Here is a 23,143-nt window from a genome sequence, read left to right as displayed (position 1 = left end):
CCCACCTGTTTCCTCTTCTAGAATCAGAATAAGATTCACAAATTCAAACAACGCATGCCCAGACTCTTAACTTTACTTTTCTCACTCATATGCCAAGGGGCTTTAAGCAACGTGTGCAAGTGACGAAAAATGAACTTCTGTGCCCCAAAGCCACACGGGTGCCATCCCCACATTCAAGCTGCTTACTTGTCAGCCCCTCCAGTCAGCTTCCGGATGTACGCGTGGAAGGACATGTGCTTCACGGGAGGCTCCAGGTGGTTTAGGTAGTCCTCATCAAACGGCTGCCAAAACACACAATCAACAGAGTCACGCACCTGCGCCCGGGGTCGCGGCCACAGCCTCCACCTGCCCAGCCCTGAGGCAGGTGGGCAGTAGGAGAACTGGTGCTGGGTCCTCACTATTGTTCTAGGTCAGAACCCAGTTTTCTGTGTACCAGTTATCTTTAAAAGATTAAAATGAATCTCTATTAAATATAAAATGATGTAAGTCAAGTAAGGATCAAGTAAATTTTGAAAAAAAAAAAAAAAAAAAAAAGCCACAAGATGAAGCAAGAGGAGCCTCATGAAGAAAATCAGGTTGGCCTTCCTGCCATAAATTCAGTGTTAACCAGTCACAAGTCAGCATTATTATGGTAACTCTCAATCTCACCAGGACAAATCAGTAGAGATGTGAGATTCAGGGCAAAGTAAATCAAAACAATGATGAACACGAAAACCGCCAGGCCCAGCTTTGTGTCAGGTTGTAAAAGGATTGTCCAGGGAACCCAGTGTAAATGCTGCCCCTTTATCACAGCAATACCCTGTCCCAGCTGTTCATAATCCACCCAGAAGGTCACTCCCATAAATAAAGGCTCAGCCTCTCAGTGCAGCCTGTACTAGGGGGAATACGAGGCCCAGGGCAATAAATAGGTAAGTTCTTTGAACCACTCCAACCCAGCCCAGGACTTAGAGGTGTGGAGACAGCTCTGGGAGCTCACTCTGCATGGACTCTCACCTCGAGAGGAACGCAGTGCACGCACTTCCCCAGAGGCCCGTGCCGGCACCTAGAGCATAAGAAAGGGAAACGCACAGTGTCAGCACGTGCTCTTCTGCCTCCTTGCATGCTGATACTCACAATGCATGTCATACCTAATGAAATGCTGCCCCACCCACGTGAAATTATCTGAAATGGTACATGGTGAAGAGAGCTTCTAACAGTTTAATATTTTGGTGTGTATTAAAACTATTGACCTGTGCATCAAACCTGTTATTCCATGGATATTAACTGCTTAAAATGACACAAACCAAAAGCAAAAGTGAATGAATTTAAAGTCAATTTAAATAAAAATGTTAGGTAAAGACTAAGAAAGTTGGTATGTGGATGTGGCAAAAACCCTGAAAATGGGACATAAATAGCTCAAGTGTGGAAAACACCCACTCTGCGTACGTATTTTGAAAAAAGGATGAAAGGATCACTTGGCTCTGTGGGTTTCAGTCTGCACAGGACAGTGGGGATGTGGGAGCTGGCGAGGGTGCTGACAGGTGCAGCCACAGCACTGTCCACACGGGGTGAGAGCGCTCAGGTGCACCTCGTTCTGTATTTCAGAGCAAAACCCGCCTGGATCCCCCAACAGGCAGGCTCTTCCAGGTAATGCACACAGAGGCACATGAACTCTGAAAAAGATTTCTAATGAGCCTCACAAACACTGATCAGAGTGGGAGCCACCCGGGTCCCTGGGAGGAATGCAAATGGGGTGGAGAGCTGACTGATGGCCACAGCCACAGAGTGGTTCCACGCCAACTGCATCTCAGCACTGTCTGGGGCCCTCTGATTGGAGACATACAAGTTCCTAATGCAGCATGCTGAATTCCAATATCTCAATGTCATGCCTGCAGAGTGATGCAGTTACACACTCCACTGCAGAGACAACTTTCACTCAGTTTTACATCAGAGTGTGAACTCAGATGTTTCTAACTAGTCTCCTTAAAAAGGACAGCCAAATATCTGAAATAAACAATTGTACACAAGCATAAGCATTTTACACACTCCTCGGTGAAAAGTGAACATTCCTAAGGGAGCGGCACCTTTAGCAAATGAAACATTTCCCAGAAGAACGGAAAGAGCCCACTGAGTATGGGAGGCTGAGCATCGTCCACGAGAATTAAACCAGACAATGTGAATGAGGACCTGTGCCGGCGGGTGCTGGGGTCCCCCCCCCTCTACCCCGCCACACTTGCTAAAGCCCTCTCTGCACGTGCATCCAGGTATTTCAGGGGCACACCACAGAGAGGACTTGGTTTAAGGCTCCTCCCTTCTTTCAAATCTCTTAGTTCTCACCAATTTAAAACTTTTAAAATACAAATGGAGCACAGTTAGAGATTCAAACAATGAGAAAAAGCTCACAGTTATAACTTAAGTGAGATCTAAGTTGAAAATAGATGGTCAAACTCGAAACTTACATTTCTTCATCAGGACACATTACAGACATTTCACTTGACTGACCCCGTGGCCCCGAGGGCACTTACAGCTGTGGGTCGCGGCTCCTGTAGATCTTCCCATCCTGCCTGCTGAGGTACTGGTCAATCTCATCTTCTACCACGTTGGGAGCACCACAGGCCTTCAACCCCTGAGGGGCTGATGTCTCCATCTCAGACGACGGTCCCGCAAGGTTCGAGGGAAACAGGAACAACAGATCTCCATGCCTGTTCAAACAACAAATGTTAAGTTGAGGCTGTCTTTCTTTCTCCACAACCTGAGCTGCACAGAAGATCAACTCACGCGAAAACCTCTGACGCCTACAAACAGCCAACACCAACCACCCCAACGGACTAGACAGTAAAACTTCCAATTGTAAAGAGAGTCGAATGCTCCTTTCCTGTCTCCCCTGTGCCTGTCCACCTTATCAAGATCAGCAGCAGGCTCTCTGGACTGAAACATAACTTCCTTACCATCAGACTGCAGGATCTACGCTGCACAGGCACAGACACACCTAGTCCCACACAGAAGACGCACAAGCTCAGCAGACGCTGGGGCAGCACAGCCTCTACCCTCCTCCTCCTCCTCTGCTTGGCACCCACTTCCCCTCATTCCTTCCTTGGCCCTCTCTTTAGCTCCCTCATTTACCTCCCTGGCGCATCTTCCTTCCACTTCTTTACATTCACACACATGTCCATAACATGCATGTCACTAATATACAACCCTGAGATGATTAGACACACACTTTCTATATTTGCTGTTCCCACACAATCCCTCCAAAGATGGTCTGCCTCTAGTCAAGGCTCCACGGTGAAGCCACCCTACAGTACGCTTTGCTGCTCCCGCATGACAGGCAAGGCTCTTGAGAGACCTGCCACTACCATGCCACCAAGAGATGGCACAGTCTCCTGGCCGCAGGGCAGATTTCCCAGAGAGAGTACATTAGACTTCAGGAGTTTTATTTGTTCTTAAAGCTGCTGACGTACTGCTTTCTACAAAGGCTGCCATGATTCACACTGCAAAGGGCAACATTTGATTTTCGATCATTTTCGATATGAACAGCGTCCTTTCCCCATTAGACCCACTGCAGACTTCAGCAGAGCCTGACTGCCCACCTACCACCATGCCTGAGGCCAGTGAACAGTCCCACCTGGGAGCACTGCGGGTCCTGAGACAATCAGTCAGCCAGTCTGGGAGGAAAAGCTGTAGCACCACCACTGGGTAAGTATTTCCTTGCTCTCAAGAGGCACGTGCAGAAAGCAAGACTGGAAGCATAGCCTGGAGCCTCCAACCAACAGAGAGAACAGGTGCCTCAGCCAGGACGGGGAGGCTGGGCTGCAACTCTTCAACGGGTCTGCTCGGCCCTCTTTTTCCTCTCACAATTTAGGGTGATAAGACAGCCAACTTGTAATCAAAGATGTCTATGTCTAACAGTAAATGAGATATTCCTAAACATCCTCCAGGTTCAGGATACTTGGCTCAACTATCCATCAGTTTTAACAAACACACTCTAAAAGGCATTGTGGAGCTCTAAAGAAGGGAACTCCCAAGGGTCCAAAAACCCAGGGCAGCTCAAACAAGACTAGTGAGGGAACTTATGGCCAGCTCACGAGGGGAACCTTGAAGTTGGCTTGTAATCATTCTCTGGGTGACAGAGATGAGGCCTCAAGCCTGCCTGCCCAAAGCGAGTTGCTGAGCCCAAAATGCCACACAGAGCCAGATGTCTGAAGATATCTCAACAGCTGGGAAAAAACCTACCAGTTGACAAAACAGACCAAGGAGAAATCCTATCTGCCTCCATCCACTACGCTGTAGGCAAAACTGTCCGAGAGTCTGAAACCAAAGGCTTGCTCTTGCAAGCATCCAGGGTACACTTAGGGATGCTATTTGGTTCAGGAAACCAAAGACAGAAATTAACTTGAGTGCGGAGCCCACAACGCCCCCTTGTGCTTACAGAAACAAATGCTTCTCAGTAAGTAAGTCAGTCGCTCAGTTGTGCCCAACTCTTTGCGACCCCATGGACTGCAGCCCACCAGGCTCCTCTGTCCATGAGATTTTCCAGGCAAGGATACTGGAGTAGGTTGCCATTTCCTTCAGTAGGAAAGCCAATAACTCCAGATCCTTCAGGGCTCCCTAAGACCAAGTTTGGGCAAATATAAGCTCTCAAGAAAAGGTCACCAAATGTACAAGATAAACGAACCATCAGGACCAAGAGAGGGTGGGAAACAATCAACAGATTTAGATAGCCAAAGACTTCAGGTGTGGAATTCAAAACAAAGGATATATACTTATGAGTGAAATGTCAGCTGGAAATGGAATGAAGAATTGTGAGCAACAAGAGGCTATCTGCAATGACCAGGGGCTCCAAGAGTGGGCAGAGGGGCCACAGACTTAGTAGCTCTTCCCAAATCCCCTGCATAGAACAGGCTAGACAACACCAGCAATAGTGCAACAGGATCCTCACAAACCCTAAATACACTCAGGAGAGGCAGACTCCAGACACCTCAGGACCTGAGAGGGAAGCACCAGGTGTGTGACAGGCCAAGGCAGAACCCCAAGGAACCCAGCAGTCTTCACTGGCAGCCTGGGGGCCAGCGTGAGAGTAGAGCAGGAGCCGGAAAGAAGCCCCTGTGAGCATATGAGCTAACAGCCAGGGCTGAAAGAAATCAAATAGAAAAAAGTAAAAAATGTAATCACTGAAATAATACAGAGACTGAAGGAGAGGTATTATTTAAAGAGATAAAGGGGAAGAATTCTCTACACCTCACCTGCAGATACAGAAAATACATTTTACATCAGGTAGAATTACACACAGCAACTAACAAACCATCAAGTCCACACCTGGACAGATCAAACAGAAACCACAGGACCCCAAGACCAACAGAAGATCTTTAAAGCAGCCAGAGGAGGAAAAAAAGAACCTACAAATGAGTTAGAGAATTAGAACAGCCAGTTGAACTGTGAAAATGGCAACAAAGGCAGTGGAGTGAGCCCCGCACGGAGCTCTGGGTGACCGACTCTTACAGACGTGGTCGGGTAACTCTCGAGCAGGGACAGGACGTGCTTCTCATGCTGCTCAGCAAGCATCACAACTATCACTGAAAAGACGCGCTCTAGGATCACCTAGAAAGACACGCCCTCCAAGTGTGACCGCATGGCAGGTGGACAGCCTTGCCTTAAGGGTACTTCATCCTGCAGCCCCCCTTTCCTGGCATCCAGCCGTCAGAATAGTTCTGAGACACACAGCTGCCACATTCACAGTGCTCGTCCTGTGTAGGGACCAGACAACCATGTGGAGGAGGCGCAAGCCCCCACCCCCAACAGACAAGAGTGGAGGGGCCCAGTGACACTGGGTGACTATTCAGGCACACAGCCGGGGTAGTGGGTGTGAGTCCAAACCTGAGCAACACCCACGAGAAGTGATTCTCAAGATGCGGAAACCCTTTGCGAGCTGGGAGGAAAGTTTGCGAGCTGGGAGGAAAGTCGGCCCTCATCCACTGGCAACGAATATACATAAGACAAGGCTTTACATCATCACAGCAGCAGGCAATGAGCAGGTGCCAAACAAGTATCCGTTGAAGAACAAATAAATTCATGTTAAAATTGCATTTTTTCCCCCTAAGATATACTAATTGTGAGTCTAAAATGGACCACACAGATTGCCAAGACAGCCTATTATTCTGACTGGTAAAAGTCACACAGCCAAGTACCAACAAAGCCCAGCCCAACCCTCACTAGTGGCCACAGCAGCCAGGCTACCTGTAGCCCAAATAGGAGAATTCCCTGCCCGCTACCTAAGGACAGCAAAAGACCTGAAGGGTTCTACTCACTAACCCGTGAGCAGGTGTGCCCACACAGCTCAGACAGGGGTGAGCAAACCTTTTCTTTAAAGGGCCAGACAGTAAAATATTTTTGGCTTTGCAGACCAGACAGCCTCTGTCACAATCACTCAGCCCTGCCCTTGCAGCATGAAGACATATAAACGAATGGACGGACGTGGCTGTGCTCCCATAAAACTAAAAAAACAGAAGAGGTCTCTGCACCCAAGAAATCCTTCTGACATTACCCATCAATTCTAAGGCATTCCAGGGGTCGTGCCAGCAAGAAATACAACACAGACCTACCAAGCAGGTCTCAAGGCAGAACTACACACAGAGTTACATTCAAGGTCCTTCTCTGCATGAAGCAGCTGAGTGTGCAGTTGCACACACACTATAACTCCTCCTCTGTGACGCATATCCCTGAATTCTGCAAGTCAAACAGATCGGCTCGACAGTAACTGTAGATTCGGCATGGCTGCCAAACACCTGGCAAGCAGCATGGTCACCCGCACTCTGGTCCACGTTCAAGACCGTAATCACAGTAGCAGAAGGAAACGGGGGAGAACTTAGTGACTTCAGGCGGGTAACTAGTGCCAGCATGCCCTCCCCACTCCCCACCTTCTCCCCTTGGGCACTCACTTGATCTTCAGCAGGTTGAGGGATTTGTTAGATGATGCTGTTATTTCTCCAGTCTTGTTTCTATTGATGTAAACTGAGAAGCCATTATTTTGGAAGCCAAACTCCTTTGCGACCTAAAACAAGCCCCAAACAACAGAGATTTAATAAAATATTTAAGGGAATTCCCTGATGGTCCAGTGGTTAGGACTCTGAACTTTCAGGGTTAAGGACCTGGGTCCAATACCTGGCTGGGGAACTAAAACCTCACAAGTCACACAGCACAGCAAATAACATACCAAAATATTTAAGTCTCACTGCTCTGACCACATATACACATCAGACATTCCTAGTGAGTTTAGAAACTGCTCCTCCTTAAACAAATACCTCTTGTTATTTTGCTTTCTTACGAGGAAACTCGAGTCTGGGGCCAAGACATGCAGCTCAACTCTTAGGGTCATCTGAGACAGGGAATTTTGGCACAGAAACAGAAATTATAAAATATAATCCAATGGAAATTCTACAACTGAAATAGAAAATTCACTGGATGGGCTTATCATCAGAAAGGAAATGACAAAAACAAAATTAAAAAAAAAGTCAATTAAAGATGGGTTAATAGAGATTACAATCTACAGATAGAGATTTGAAAGAATGAACAGAGCCTTAGGGAACCTCCGGAGCCATAGCAAATGATCCTCCGGAGAAGAGAATAAGGCTAGGACTGAAAAATATTTGAAGAAATAATGGCCAAAACCCTCAAATTTGATGAAAAACATATGAGTTAACAAATCCAGGAAGTTCAGCAAAACCAAAATAGGATAAATAAAGAGAAAACTATGTCTGGGCACACTGTCATCACACCGCTAAAAACCAAAGATCAATGGAGAACAGAAGACAATGGAACAACATCTTTAAAGTGCTGAGGCAGGAATAAAAATCTGTCAATTCAGAATTCTCCATCTGGAGACAATACCCTTCAAATACAAGGGCAAAATGAAAACATTCTCAAGTTGACAAGATCCAAGGGCACCTGTTGCTGACAGCCTCCACCACAATAAATGCCAGAGGATGTTCTTCAGGCTGAACACCAGACAGAAACTCAGAAGCAGAGGACACACAAAGATAAGGACTCCAAATCAAACAACAGGAAATCATCACAGAATCGCCATGAGAATCCTGAGAGAGCAACAGTGCTGGTCAGGAACAGGAGCAGGTATTTTCTTGGCAGTCCAGGGGTTAAGATTCCATGCTCTCAACGCAGAGGGCATGGGTTCAATTCCTGGTCAGGGCCTAAGATCCTGCATGCTGCGCAGTGTGGCCAAAGACAAAGAAACAGACAAGACTAAAGACTTTGACCTTTTTCTGAAACAGCGATAAACTGAAATTAACAAATTGTGGCACTTTATCTGTTCTGCAAAACCATACTGTTTTTCTATAGGCAGAGCACTGCAAGCTATTGCCAAGAATAAGAAAGAAGTCTTGCACCAGGAACATCGTTCTTGTGTGAGTTAGGATAGCACCCCTGGGATGTAAGGCAATCTCTGAAGTGGTGCAGGGTATCGTGTGGGCAGCCCTGTGGGCAGAGGGAAATCCCTATGACCACATGACTGAGATCTGTGCTTTCTATCAGGACAGAGAGCAGCAGTATTTTCAAATACAACAGCCAGCAACATTACTTCACACATGCTAAATCCCACTGTTGGGAGATGCAGAAATATATATACTAGGTTCTATACGGTGCTCCTGTGAAAATAACTGCTTCTGTGAACTCTGAATTCTTTATCTAAAGATACAGAAATCGAACACAAGGCATCAAGCATTAAAAAAAAAAAAAAAAAACTTAGCAGAGTCTTACAAGAGCACAGTTAAAATCTTAAAAACTGGGACTCTGCTGTCAGTCCAGTGGTTAAGACTCTGCCTTCCAAAGCAGAGGGCACAAGTCCCCAGTAGAAGAACTAAGATCCCACATGCCATACAGCGCAGCCAGGAAAAAAAGCTTAAAAACTTCATTTCACACCTGAGATAATCTTGATGTGTGACTACTGTAATAAAACCAGAAACATGGTACTATGTAAGATGAATACAAATGTTTATAATGGAAAGTAACAAAAAAGAATACATGGCATGATTTCATTTAAGTTGAAAAACAGCCAAAACTAAAATTTAGGGTTTAGTAAGGCATAGAGGTGGTAAAACACAGAAAAGTGGGGAAGCAGCTCCCATCAGGTCAGGAGAGGAGTGACAGGGTGAGGAGGTGGGAAGGCTGACCGACAGTTCCTGGAGGCTGGCACCGCCCCAACCCAGACCTGGGTATTTTCTTCATCATCAGTCTTTTTGACTGTTCACATTTTTCAAGCATCTCTTAGCAGGTACTTCAATTCACAGGTAAAAAAACATGTATAATATTATAAAGAGAAAGGACAGAGTCACTTGCTGCTAAGAGGTCGGTTAAGAAAGGACTGAGGGAAATTTCCTGACAACCCAGCAGTTAGGATTCTGCGTTTTCATGGCTGAGGGTGCACATTTGATCCCTCGTTGGGGAACTAAGATCCCAGAAGCCACAAGGTGCAGCCAAAAAACAAGGACAGAGGTAGGATCTGGGGTGACTCAGTAAGGGCCCTTTCAGGGAAGTGACAGCAGCAGAAGCAAACCCTTGGATCCTGGAGATGAGGAAAGACGATGCCAAGCAAGACAGCCAGAAGAACCTGTCCTGGAGGGGTTTATGGTCTAATGATTCACAGAGAAGGAAAGGATCCAGTAACTCAAGATTCTATGAGAGATTTTCATTGCAAGATGTCTCATTACACTTACAAAACCAATTTCCTTAGAGAGCATAATGCCACATATTAAACCAGGATCAAGGATGTCAAGTGTGGGGATGGGAAGTTGGAGCCGACAAAGTTCAGTGGTTAACATACTTTTCAGGCCAAGTCTGTGAGGCGAAAGGAAGGCCATTTCAAAGCCCACTTACAGGGCACAAATGCACAACCAAATTATTAATTATCAAAAATCAGTACGAGTCCACTTATATGACAAACCTGGAGAGACAGAATGTAGGGTGGTTACCAGAGCTGAAGGGGAGGAGGGGAGAGGAAGTTTGTGTTTAATGGGAACAGAGTTTCAGTGTGGGAAGATGAGGAAATTCTGGAGATGGGTGGTGGTGATGTACAACACTATGAATGTACTTAACGCTACTAAACTATACACTTAAATGTGGTTTGCACGGCAGATTTTATGTTATTCTTATCACAGTTAAAAAAACAAGATACAAATCTACATTTGTTGACATAGAGTCATGTCCATAACCTATTGTAAAGTGAAAAAAGCAGGTTACAAATGATCACAAGGTGAGATGTGAATTTCTCTAGAATGGGTGCATCTTCTGCCTGCAGGGCAGGAGGACTGACATATGGGTCACTGCCTGGACTCATGTAACTTGTCACCCAGATAGCTAAACAACCATGAGCCCTCAACACCGCCATCAAACAATCCATTCAATGATCAATCAAGGACGAAAGAGGGATCTTGGTTGTTGAGCCTTGTCGGTAAGGTGGAGAGCGTCCTAGCACCAGCGCCTGAAACACAGGTGTTGGTGGCTGGCTCACTGGTCTTCCTGACAGGGCAGACAGTGACCCCTTCAGTGAGACATAACATGGTCACGTGAATCAAAAAATGGTTCAGGAAGGTTGGACTCTGAATGTGAGGTCACAGGGAGAGCCTATTATCCAATTAATTTCAGTTGGATTTTCCTCTTTACCAATGCATAATACATGATTAAAATACATTATTTCCAAATCAGTCTTAAAAAAGCACTTTACATATAAATTAAAATGCAGGCATGCCAGTTTTTGTTTCGTGTTTTGTACTAAGTTGCTTCAGTCATATCCAACTCTTCGCAACCCTACACACTACAGACCACCAGGCTCCTCATGAGATTCTCCAGGCAAGAGTACCAGAGTAGGTTTGCCAATTCCTTCTCCATTTTTTTCTTTGGTGATCCATAAATGTTTCTCCTTAACCTCAGATATGAAATACAGCAGTAGTAGAGTATGCTCCTATTTTGGTGAAAGTACATTACATGCATACACAGGGATGTATGTGCACATATGCCTGCACATGTGTACACATAAAGACATGCTACACGGCTAGTAAAATTTTGAGTTATTATTATTGCTTCTTTATACTTCCTGTATTGTTCAAGGCTTTTATAATTAATCCATATTATTTGCATAATCAGAGGAAAGGATTTTCACTTGAGGGGAAACATCTCAGCGTAATAAATGTTTGTTTTTGAGTATTCCCAAACAAATTTCTCCTAAGCAATGACTGCTGCGGTGATAATGGCTTCAGAAATTAGGTCAACACTAAACTGTACCTCCCTGACTCCACCCACATCCAGTGACAGCTATTGTGTCCATATTCCCTATGCAAGGCAACAAGTAAATACCCAGAGGGAGCACTAGGATTTCAGGATACTTCTGAGGCAAATAAAAGTCAGAATAATCCTGTATTTTTAGGCTTCTTTTAAATCATTTGAATTTAACCCGTCCAACAACTCTATATTTGATGCCAAGCACGAAAACCTCAAGTTAAAAACAAAACCATATCTCTACATGGTTACTACAGATATAAGAAATTTTCATATAACAAAGACTCAGAAAAGTAAAGAACAACTGTACGCAGTATTTTTAATCTCACGTTTATCCCCACAACTGTCCAAGCAATAGCCACTTAATGCTTCATCTTTGCTCAGACGATCTCTCAAGAACTCAAGCTTTTAGGGTATCCTAGCACCATCACCAGGAGTGAGCTGACAATGGTCAGCTACTACTAAAAAAGCAAAGAGTAAAATATTAAAATGGAGTAGGAAAAGGCAACCCACTCCATTATTCTTGCCTGGAAAATTCCATGGCAGGCTATAGTTCATGGGGTCACAAAGAGGTGGACGTGACTGAGCAAGTAAGCACACATGCAGGATATTAAAAAGTCCTTGAAGACACAGAGATTCTCTTTTCTGCTGTCTACTGCACCTGGGTTTTTTTCTTTTATTCTTGTAAATACGGTCACTTAAGCAGCACTGTTGGAACCAGAATAGAAACTACTTTTCAGAAACCAAACTTCTCAGGTAAGTGCTATGACTTCCTTAACAGATCACAGTGTAATCCTCAGCAAATCTCCTTATTCCCTGGACTTCAATTTCCATCTTTGTGAAAACAAAAAGATCAGACTACCTGACACTGAAAATTCCCTCTGGCTTTAACAGTCTGTGACCTTTTTTTTATTTTGCTTATGAAAAGTGACTTTTTAAATCATTATAAAAGTTAATACCTATCTACAACAAATTCAAATAATAAAGAATGTATAAAATAGAGGTTGGCAAATTTTCTCTGTAAAGAGCCAGGCAGTAAATATTTTCAGCTTTCAGGCCATACAATCTGTCACAACTACTCAGCTCTGCCCCTGGAGCTCAAAAGCAGCCAGACAGTACATAAGCCAAAGAGTACGGCTGAGTTCCAATGAAAATAGGCGGCCAGCCATGAACCATGCTTTGTCGACCTCTAGAATGAAGCATCAAGCAAAAGCCACTCTCCTTCCTTTGGCCTCCTCTTCCAGAGCTACCCGTTTTAGGTCTGGCTTATGCTCTTTAAACCACATTCTCACATCACAGATTTGTAAATGGAGCTTAATTTAATTTTTTAAGAAGAAAGTGGGATCATTCTATACATGTTAATAATTCCCCTTTGCTGAAAAACGATTCAAGTTCTTCACTCTCTGATTTTTCACTCACAAATGCTCCTCCTATGAAATCCTTTTACACTGACCTTTGGGCCCTTGGTCCTGCAATGGTAAGCAGTGGTCAGCTGTGACACATCTGATCCTGTATCAGTCCCACCAATCATGACAGAGAAAACCAATGCAAGAGACTAAACTTGGGAGTGGGGAGGAATCAAGAAAATGAGGGAAAGAGAAAAGGTACAGACTAGGAAGGGAACAACAGTGGAGGATGAAGAAAGGTCAATACCCAGCCATAGGTACCTTTTTCAAAAATGTTGCAGCCGTTTCTCTCTTTGTTGCCGTGATCCGCTTCACCCCATCTGGGGACTGGACACGTATTATCTATGGTAAATGAAACAAGGTGGTTACTGTGCAGACTTGGAAGGTCCTGACCTATTACTGAAACTAACATCTGCAGTCTCTTGGCATATGAGTCACTGGAACTTAAAGAGTCAAACTTCACCTTTCCCCCTGCGTATTGTAACCCAATGTTTCTAGAAGATGAAGCAGAGGTCTGAGAGTCATCAGCACAGGGGAGGACATCCTAAGAGGGCTGCCCTAATAGTCAACTCGTGTCATTTCACTCAGAAAAATACAGCTTCAATTTTTTTTTAATTTATTTGGCCATGCCACATGGCTTGTGGAATTTTAGTTCCCCAACCAGGGCTTGAACCCACACCCTAAGCAGTGAAAGTGCAAAGTCCCAACCTCTGGACCACCAGGGAATTCCTACAACCTCAACTTTTAACCATTATTTATAAAAAATATATCTGAAAGATCAACATTTTTCTCTTCAGGTTTATACAAATATATATTTTTTTATCAGCAGGAAAAAAAACAAGAATCATGAACAACTGAGTTGTTTAAAAAAACATTTTTGTTCCCAGATCCATACAGATTACTTTTAAAACATCACAGAATTCCACGTGGAACTCCCTAGCAGACTATCAAGGGTTAGGACCCGCAGTGAAAGCCAAGGGCACAGGTTCGATCCTTGGTTAGAAACCAAGATCCCCCCAAGCCATGAGGCCAAAATAGAAAAAAAACTAAAAACATTAAAGGATTGCAGGAAATCTAATTTGTTATTTACTTTCAATAAAAAGAATAAAAGAAAAGAAATAAGAGGTTTAATACCATGGTAAAATTTGTCAGAGTTTTAAATATATGGATTTTCATGGCTAGCCATGAAATGGTTGTCAGGTCTGGAAGACAGCTGGACAGAGCAGCACTTTCTAGACTTGATTTTCACCCTGATAGAAGCCCAGTGAAGGTGAGCTGCTGTGTCCAGGCCAACCATCTGAGGTCTTGCCTCAATGGGGAGCATGAAAAGGCATGCCCTGCCATGACAAGATGCAAGACAGAGGATGTTCCAACCACCTGAGGGATGGGAGGAGCCACGAACAGAATGTGCCAGAAAGTACTCACGTTCTTCCTCTCAGCAACACCGCACTGTATATTGTATTCAAAACAACACTCTACAGATGAGAAATGTCATAAGCAACTGTTTTTGAAAGGCTTTCATTGATACAGGACAAAATGCCACAACGGCTTTCGATCTGGTCTATTTTATCAAACAAATTAAGAATAACGTAGGGATTTCCCTGGTGGTTCAGTGGCTAAGACTCTGGGTCCCAATGTAGGGTGCTGGCGTTCGATCCCTGGTCAGGGGACTAGATCCCACATGCCACAACTAAGATTCTGTGCAGCCAAATAAACAAATATTCTTTAAATAATAATAATTTAGATTTTCCTAAAATTATTCCTACATTTCCTAAAAAATAGCTTGCCTCTGTCTTTCTCTGTTTTGGTTTTTTCGGTCATACCTCTCAGCATGCAGAACTTTCCCAACCAGGCATCAAACCCCTAACCCCTGCAGGGGAAGCAAGGAGTCCTGTCTCAACTACTGGACTACCAGTGAAGTCCTTTCTCATTTTCTAGTAACGTGTGTGTGTGTGTGTGTGTGTGTGTGTGTGTGTGTGTATTCAGTTGTGTCGGACTCTGTAACCCCATGAACTGTAACCCACCAGGCTCCTCTGTTTACGGAATTTTTCAGGCAAGAATACCGGAGCGGGTTGCCATTTCCTACTCCAGGGGATCTTCCTGACCCAGAGATCGAATAACTTTTGCTTAACTGAAAAGGTTCCCCCCCCATGTTGTATTCAATTTTAAGATTTTGTTTTGAATAGTCCTTACGAAATCCCAATTGTTAAGAATGTATTTTCTTTATTTTTGCTTCTCAATAACATCTGTTTAACTTTCTCATTCATCTGTGTGTACCACAAACAAAAAGTCTTTTGACTTTTGATTTCTAGTATACTCTAGATTCAAGATCTAGAAAAATGTTTTAATACACAGCCTGGACATGAGGTAACCTCCCACTTATTTGTTTCTGCAACCTGTCTCCAATACTGAGGCAGGTTAAGCAGTAAAGAGCCCTGCTTCTCTTTGAGGGATGTAGTGACTGTGGCTTTGAATGTTCACTTAGGACCAAGAGCATGACACTCTACTCCTTGAGGAGTTAAAGGTCAGGATTACACGTTTCTGGAGAGTTTCAAAGCTTAAGAAGTTATTCTACTTGTTCGTTTACAACAAGACATAGAAGTCAAGATTTCCAAGCTAAGCTCAGTATTTAACTCCGAAAGACAAACATAACTTATACTGAGGGAAGTTATGGCCTGGCCTTTGACACAGGCTATAAAATACACAAGAAAACACAAACCAGGCAACAGAGACACATTAACTTCTTGGTAACCTAGGTCTCCCTATTTATGAGAAAAGTGAGCCCAGAATACTTCTTGGGGGAGTCAAAGAATTAGTAAGATAAAAATCAAGTTTTTACACAAAAAATTTTAGAAGACTTCTTCTAAATAAGTAAATAAACTTTTGAAATAAATCTCAGAAGAATGATCTGTTTCAATTCCTCACAATGTGAGAAATTCAGCAAGAGATCCATGCTATCCACTAGAGCTTTGCCTTATACACAGACACAAAAGTGGCCTTCTCTGAAACAACTCACTTATCCACAGGTATTTCAATTCAGTTAAAAATACTACAGTAAAGAGAAAGTTTGGAAGCATATTTGAGTGCTCTTAACCTATTTCTAGGATGAGTTACCAAGAATTGGTGGTAAGTCTTATTTTAAAACGAGTTAGTTGCTCATTTCTTTTGGGCCATTTATTCCCTCTGCTCATCACAGGGAGAAGGAGCCAGGGCCCCTGAATAGAGAGCAGAGCTAGGACTCACTAGAGGAAAAGTCTCAAAGTCCCAGAGCTGGAGGTTCCTGCAGACCTGACCATCCAGAGAGAATGCGTGCTATTCCCAACACCTGGCAAAACTGTTCGAGGCCCTCCCAAGGCCAAGTTCTGAACATGACTTGCCACCTCACACTGCTTTTGCTTCCCCCAGGAAATTCCAAGTGGTCCTTAAAGTTAACCAAAAAATTCTTCTGTTCAGCTGGTCTGTTGGGTTTTTTCCGGCTACACTGACTTCTGAGAGGAACTTTTCTCAAGTTAAGAGACGGCCAGTTTTTTTCTGATTTTCACTTAAAGAAAACAAAAAAACAAACAAAAAAAAAAACACAAAAACTTTAAGGGGACGTGTGTTAATCTCTAACTTCGGGTACAAAATGAGATCTAACATCCCTTTACAGACAGGTAGCTGTCAAGGTCTCCTTGCCATCCGCCAGTCCACCGTCTCCCTTCTTCGCAGCTTCCTCTAGCGGAGAGGGGGGTCCCCATTTGTAGAAAACGCTTTTAGTGACCTGTGACAAGGCACTCACTGGGGCAACGGCAGGAGGCAGGAAAGACGGACAGGAGGCGAGGAGGGGTCTTAGCCCCCGGCAACCCGGAGCCCCTCTTCTAGGCGCGCCCGGCGAGACCCCGCGACCAGGAATAGACCGCCCGGCCTCCTACTCCAGCCGGGGACGGGAGGAGCTGAGAGGAGGTCGGGAGCCCAGCCGGCTGGCCGGCCCAGGAGGAGGAGGGCGGGCCGCTGCGCCTCTCCGCAGGCCGCGCCGGCAAATATGCTGCCTCATCCCGGCGCCCTCCCGCCCGGCAGCCCCACTCACGATGCTCTCGGCCATGGTGGCCGCTCCCGTGTCCGGGCTCGGGCCCCGGGCTGCCGCCGCCTGCCGCCCCACGGGCCTCGCAGCCCCGACCCCGGCCTCAGCCCCGGCCCCAGCCTCCCGCCGCCGCCGCCACCGCCGCTCCAGCTTCGCCGCCCGGCCGCCACCGCCGCGACGTCCTGTGCCTCACCCGACGCGCTCCCCCGGCCGCGCGGCCGCGCAACCAGGTTCCGGCCCCGCAATCAGGTTCCGGCCCCACCAACGGCCCGCGCCTGCGCAGGGCGGCCCCGCGCTGGGCTCTGCGTGGAGGGGCGCCCCCTGCTGACCACGCGGTGGAGAGAGGCTGCGCAGTCCAGATGGAAGCATCGGAGCGCATCTCATCCACCGACAGAGATCGGTGGGCTCGAACTGGGCGCCTTGCTGGTCACACGGAAATTCTATTCTAAGTGTGTTCGGGAGGTCTTTGGGGAGGTGAGAGTGGAGGAAGCATGCGCTGTGTAACATTGTAGGATTCTTCTAGAAACTGAATGGAGAATAGTGCAGGAGGAGAATCAGAGAGACCCTTGGGGAGACTGAGGCTTTATTTAGTTCAGAGGGCAGAACACAGTGGCCATGAGGGGGCTGGACGCGGGACAAACGTTGACGGAAGAGTTGATAGGGTTGCTCCTATCAAGGGGGAAGGTGTGTAGTTTTTATCCTGCTGACACACATCCTGCTTTCTCACCCTGTCCTGCTCTTCTTGTACAGGACGGCCTCTTTTTGCTTCTCATACAGTATGCTTCTCATACTGACTGTATCCCTCACCCAGAAGGACAAAACTGCGTCCTGGTGGTGACGTCTCCTGGTGTGGTCACGTCCAAGCATTGACAGACATGCTGTTCTCCTCTACACCGCTTGCCTTTTAATCTCCGTTGTGTGACTGTGAAGGTATTACATTAACGTTTTAAAGTTGTATTAGTAGTTATATTTCTGGGGCTGCCATGACAAAATACCACAGACTGAGTGGCTTAAACTTATTTTCTCACAGTTCTGGAGGCCGGAAGTCGGAGATCAGGCTTGGTGTCTTCTGCGGCCGCTCTCCTTGGCTTGCAGATGGCCGTCTTCGTCCTGTGTCTTCCCTCTGTGCAAGTGCATCCCTGGTGTCTCTCTGTGTCCCAGTTTCCTTTTCTTATAAGGACATTAGAGGACGGCCCGCCTTAATGGCCTGATTTTAAGTTAACTACCTCTTTAAAGGCCTTACCTTCAAAGTCTCATTCTAAGGCCCTGGGTTTGGACTTCAACATAGAAATTTGGAGGGGGACACAGTTCAGCCCGTAAAAGTGGGAGTAACTACACTTTCATCCAAAGGCTACCCAATATCAGAACAGGGCTGAGATGGAGCCAGAGAGGTGACAGCCATCTTCCTGAGATCCTGCTCTGAAGCCTGATGCAGCAACTGATGAGGCCGGACGTGTCCTCTTTGAGGAAGAGACGAGCCACAGTCTGGCTACACTGGGCCTGACCTCCAGCTCCCGTCCTATCCCTGACCTTCTGCCCGTAGCACAGCAGCCTGAGTGGTCCTTTTGTCAAATTGGATGCACCTTACTCAACACCTGTCATCTCCTCATCTCACTCAGAGAAAAATTTGAAGACAGCCATCCTTATTCAGACTTCCCAGGCTTGTTCCCACCTAAGGTACTACATGTGCCCGAAACGCTCTTCCTGCACGTCAGCCTGGCGTGTGCCGAGGGCACTGCCCAGACCCCCACTCAGGACCAAAGCTGCTGGCAGCGCTGGCTGAGCTCCCCTTTTGGGACTTAGCTTACTCCAGATCACAGTCCCTTCCCCCAGGCAGCTCATGCCCAATAACAGCAATGGTTAGCAAGGCCCACCCCCATGTCTCAGTCTGGTACAATTCTGCAGGCCATCCCAGCTGCGAGGATCCCTGAGGCCTTTATTGGGATTGTCTGATTGCTCACCTTCTCCCTCCGCCTGTGCCGTGCTGCTTCCATTGCAGGTCTGGATCCTGAGACACTCCCGGGTGACCTTCCTAAAGTCATCCTCACAGGGGCCTTGCCCCAAGAAAATCTATGGGGCTCATTCCCTCTCTTCCTTCAGCTTCTCAGTCCTCTTGTTCTTTTCTTTTCTTTTTTTTAAAATTTTTAAAATATTTATTTATTTATTTGGCTGTACTGAGTCTTAGTTGCAGTACCAGGGATATTAGATCCTGGCATGCCAGGATCTTTAGTTGCAGCATGTAAACTCTTTACTTGTGACATGTGAAATCTAGTTCCCTGACCAGAGATCGGACCTGGGCCCCCTGCATTGGGAGCACAGAGTCTTAGCCTCTTGACCTCCAGGGAAGTCCCTCTTTTCTTTTTTTAAATTGAGATGACATTCACAGAACATACAGTTAACCATTCTAAAGGGGAAAACTCACTGTCCTTTAGTGCATTCCCGATGTTGAACAATCACCTTCTCTATCTAGTCCTAAAGCTTTCATCAACCCCTGAAGGAAACCTCACACTCATTCAGCCGTGGCTGCCGTTTCCCCCTTCCCCAACCACTGGCAACCACTAACCTACCTTCTGTCCCTATGGCTTTACCTATTCTACAAGTGGAATCACATAATATGTGGGCTTTTGTGTCTGACCTCTTTCACTGAGCATCATGCTTTCAAGGTTCATCCATATTGTAGCCTGTGTTAGAGCTTCTTTCTATTTTATGGCTGAGTATGGTAGGCTTCCTGGTGGCTCAGTGGTAAAGACTCTGCCTGCAGTGCAGGAGCTGCAGGAGATACTGGTTTGATCACTGTGTTGGGGAGATCTCCTGGAGGAGGGCTTGGCAACCCACTCCAGTATTCTTGCTGGAGAATCCTATGGACAGAGGAGCCTGGTGAGCTATAGTTCATAAGGTCACAAAGAGTCAGACATGACTGAAGCAACTAAACACATATGCACACATATTCCATGGCATGTATGGAGCACATTCTGTTTGTCCATTCTTCATCAATGGACGCCTGCGTTGTATCCATCTTTTGGCTGCTATGATCCTGTATATCTATGTATTTGTTTGAGTCCCTGTTTTCAATACTTTTGGGTGTATACCTAGGAACCAGAGCCTTACAGTGAGGCCTTCCTGATCACCTCATACAAGACATCACCACTATTTCCTTTCCTTGCTTCATGACACTTGTGACCATATAAAACAGCACATATTTGCTTGTTTCTCCACATACTGTCTGACTTCCCCTGTACTTGAATGTAAGCGCCTAATGATGGGGGATCGTCAACTTTCATCACTCTATACTGCAGGGCTCTGCACTGCAGACCAGTCCCTGACAGAGAATAAACTCTGTGTCAGTCATTTGTGCTCACAATACTGCTACGTAATGAACCCTCCCAAAATTCAGTGGCTTAACACTCAGCTGGCCCTCTGCCTGAGTTTAGGCTGGGCTCCAAGGAGTAGTCATTATGGGAGCAGCTAGTGAGGAACCTGAAGCAAAAACACAGATGGGAGCTTCCCTGGTGGCTCAGTGGTAAAGAATCCGCCTGCCAATGCAGGAGACATGGGTTTGATCTCTGGCCTGGGAAGATCCCCTATGCCGAGGAGCAACTAAGCCCGTGTGCCACAACTATTGAGCCTGTGCTCTGGAGCCTGAGAGCCACAACTACTGAGCCCACGTGCCACAACTTCTGTGCTCTAGAGCCTGGGAGCCACAGCTTCTGAAGCCCATGTGTCCTAGACCCCGTGCTCCTGTGCAACAAGAGAAAGTGAAAGTCGCTCAGTCCTGCCCGACTCTTTGTGACTCCATGGACTATACAATCCATGGAATTCTCCAAACCAGGATACTGGAGTGGGTAGCCTTTCCCTTCTCCAGGGGATCTTCCCAACCCAGGGATCGAACCCAGTTCTCCTGCATTGCAGGTGAATTCTTTACCAGCTGAGCCACCAGGGAAGCCCAAGAATACTAGAGTGGGTATTCTCCAAACCAGGATACTGGAGTGGGTAGCCTATCCCTTCTCCAGGAGATCTTCCTGATCCAGGAATCGAACCGGGGTCTCCTGCATTGCAGGTGGATTCTTTACCAACCGAGCCACCAGGGAAGCCCGTGCAACGAGAGAAGCCACTGCAAAGAGAAGCCTGCATACCACAACTAGAGAGTAGCCCTTGCTTGCTGCAACTAGAGTAAAGCCCACACAGCAGCAAACAGCCAGAGCAACCAAGTATAAATAAAGTGTGTGTGTGTATATATATATAAATGGACAAGATAAAGCAAATAAAAAATAAAAAGTGCTCCCTGGGCCATACTAGTCTGGAATTGGACACCAGGAAGAGATTTCAGGGGATGGCATAGGTCAGGGACCATCAGTGCCAGGCTGATCAGGGCCCAGCAAGCAGCCCATGTGTCTGGATTGTGAAGTGGTAAGTGAGGAAGGAAAAGAGATGGGCTAAAACATCAAACAGAAGAAGCTGAGAAAAGGAGTGGGGAGGACGATGGAGACAGGACAGGGCACACAAACCCCCCAGAGACCACCCTTTCTCCTGCCATGCAAACGTGTTTGCAGAGGGGCTCCTGGCAGCCTCTGTTTTCCACGGTCTCAGGGCTCTAGCAGCCAATAGCAGCATCCACACACATCATAGTCTCATGCAGTCCATAAGCTGGACTCAGGAGGTGTGGAGGTTCATGCCCAGGGTCTTGCAGAGTTGGTGAGGGTAGGGTCCTGCTCTGAGCCAGTCTTCCCACTGCATCCAAGCAAGGCAGGCAGGGCGAGAAGGCAGATGATGCAGGCTCAGGGAGCCTGGAGCACACCTCTGTCTGTTCTCTGCTGCATGGTCAGGGTCCTTTCAAGCTCTAGGGCCCAATAGTGACCTTGACAAAGTTCTGCTGCTGAGAAACTCAGAGGGTGAGGGATCCCGGGTTCCTTAAAACCAAGAAGGATGTAATTTACCCAGTGACATGTGAAAATAAAAAGGCACTTCAAATATACATACATACATTTGTATACTTATGGGCTTCCCTGGTGACTCAAACGGTAAAAAATCTGCCTGGGATGCAGGAGACTGGGCTTTAATCCCTGGGTCGGGAGGATCTCCTGGAGAAGGGAAAGGCTCTGCATTCCAGTAGTCTTGTCTGGAGAATTCCATGAACAAAGGAGCCTGCCGGGCTACAGTCCATGGGGCCACAAAGAGTCAGATACAACTGAAGCAACTAGGCACACACACAACACACGTAATTATATGTATATATTTATATATGTGGAGAAGGCAATGGCACCTCACTCCAGTCCTCTTGCCTGGGAAGGCCCATGGACGGAGGAGCCTGGTGGGCTGCAGTCCATGGGGTCGCAAAGAGTCGGACATGACTGAGCGACTTCACTTTCACTTGTCACTTTCATGCATTGGAGAAGGAGATGGCAACCCACTCCAGTGTTCTTGCCTGGAGAATCCCAGGGACGGGGTAGCCTCGTGGGCTGCCGTCTGTGGGGTCGCACAGAGTCAGACACGACTGAAGCGACTTAGCAGCAGCAGCAGCAGCATTTACATATGTATGTATATAATTATGTTGGTCAGTCGCTAAGTTGTGTCCGACCCTTTGCAACCCCATGAATTGCAGCACACCAGGCTTCCCTGTCCTTCACTATCTCCTGGAGTTTTCTCAAACTCATATTCATTATATATATATATATATATATATATATATATATATATATAATTTCTTTCTTTCAGTGAATAAGTCAGAGGATAAACTGGCATTTAGCTGTGGGCTGGTCTCCCAGGCTATTACTGGGGCCCAGGATCTGATCCTCCAGCTGAGCTGAGGGGCAGCACTGAATCTGCCAGGCTGTCCACACCGGGACCCTCTGGCGATGACCACGAGGCCAGCCCCCTGACAGCTCCCACGTCATGCCTGCACAGAGCAAGGCCAAGAATCTGGGCTCAGGAAGAAGAATTCTCTGCATCTCAACAAGCAGAGGCTGTGTTAAGCCCTAAAATATGACTCCTCACATGATCTGGTCGTGACCACGGCATCCCAGTGGGGCTCACAGCTCACAGAGCAGCCAAGGCCACAGGCAACACTAGGCCTGGTGTCCCAGCCAGAGAAGCCAGCAGGGTTCAGTACACCTGTCCTGGGGAAGGATGGAGGAGGGGGAAAGGAGCCCCCTGCTGTCCCAGGTAAGCAATGACTGCCAGGGTTGGGGGTGTTCTCTCTCCGAACCCACCCAGAGCCCCAATGTGTACTGGGGAGGCAGGATGCCCTGCTGCTAAGATTGGGGTGGGGCTTTACTAATCAGGTGCCTTAACCACCCCCAGCACCCTGTTCCGACCCTGAAAGGTGACCCAGCGTTGCCCTTGTGTTTAACATGGTGTGGGGTGCATCCACACCCCAAGGATAGCACACACCCAGGGACCATCACCCATCGGGCCACCCCCA

General features: G+C 46.6%; 1 protein-coding gene across 1 annotated transcript in view; it reads right to left on the bottom strand.

The window, feature by feature from the left end:
- Positions 1-16,887, bottom strand: part of NPLOC4 (NPL4 homolog, ubiquitin recognition factor) — a 50,162-nt gene extending 33,275 nt beyond the window's left edge. Inside the window, exons 1-6 of the mRNA XM_019981243.2 lie at positions 16,732-16,887; positions 12,927-13,007; positions 6,915-7,027; positions 2,505-2,681; positions 994-1,042; positions 187-281 (exon numbers count right to left, since the gene is read on the bottom strand). Coding sequence (XP_019836802.1) covers positions 187-281; positions 994-1,042; positions 2,505-2,681; positions 6,915-7,027; positions 12,927-13,007; positions 16,732-16,746 — 530 coding nt within the window. The 5' untranslated portion in view covers positions 16,747-16,887. The remainder of the gene's footprint in view (positions 1-186; positions 282-993; positions 1,043-2,504; positions 2,682-6,914; positions 7,028-12,926; positions 13,008-16,731) is intronic.
- Positions 16,888-23,143: the final 6,256 nt, after the last annotated feature.

This window comes from Bos indicus, chromosome 19, assembly GCF_029378745.1.
Source record: "Bos indicus isolate NIAB-ARS_2022 breed Sahiwal x Tharparkar chromosome 19, NIAB-ARS_B.indTharparkar_mat_pri_1.0, whole genome shotgun sequence".
NCBI lineage: Eukaryota > Metazoa > Chordata > Mammalia > Artiodactyla > Bovidae > Bos > Bos indicus.
The sequence above is the reverse complement of the archived record's forward strand: the minus strand, read 5'-3'. Positions and strand labels throughout refer to the sequence as shown.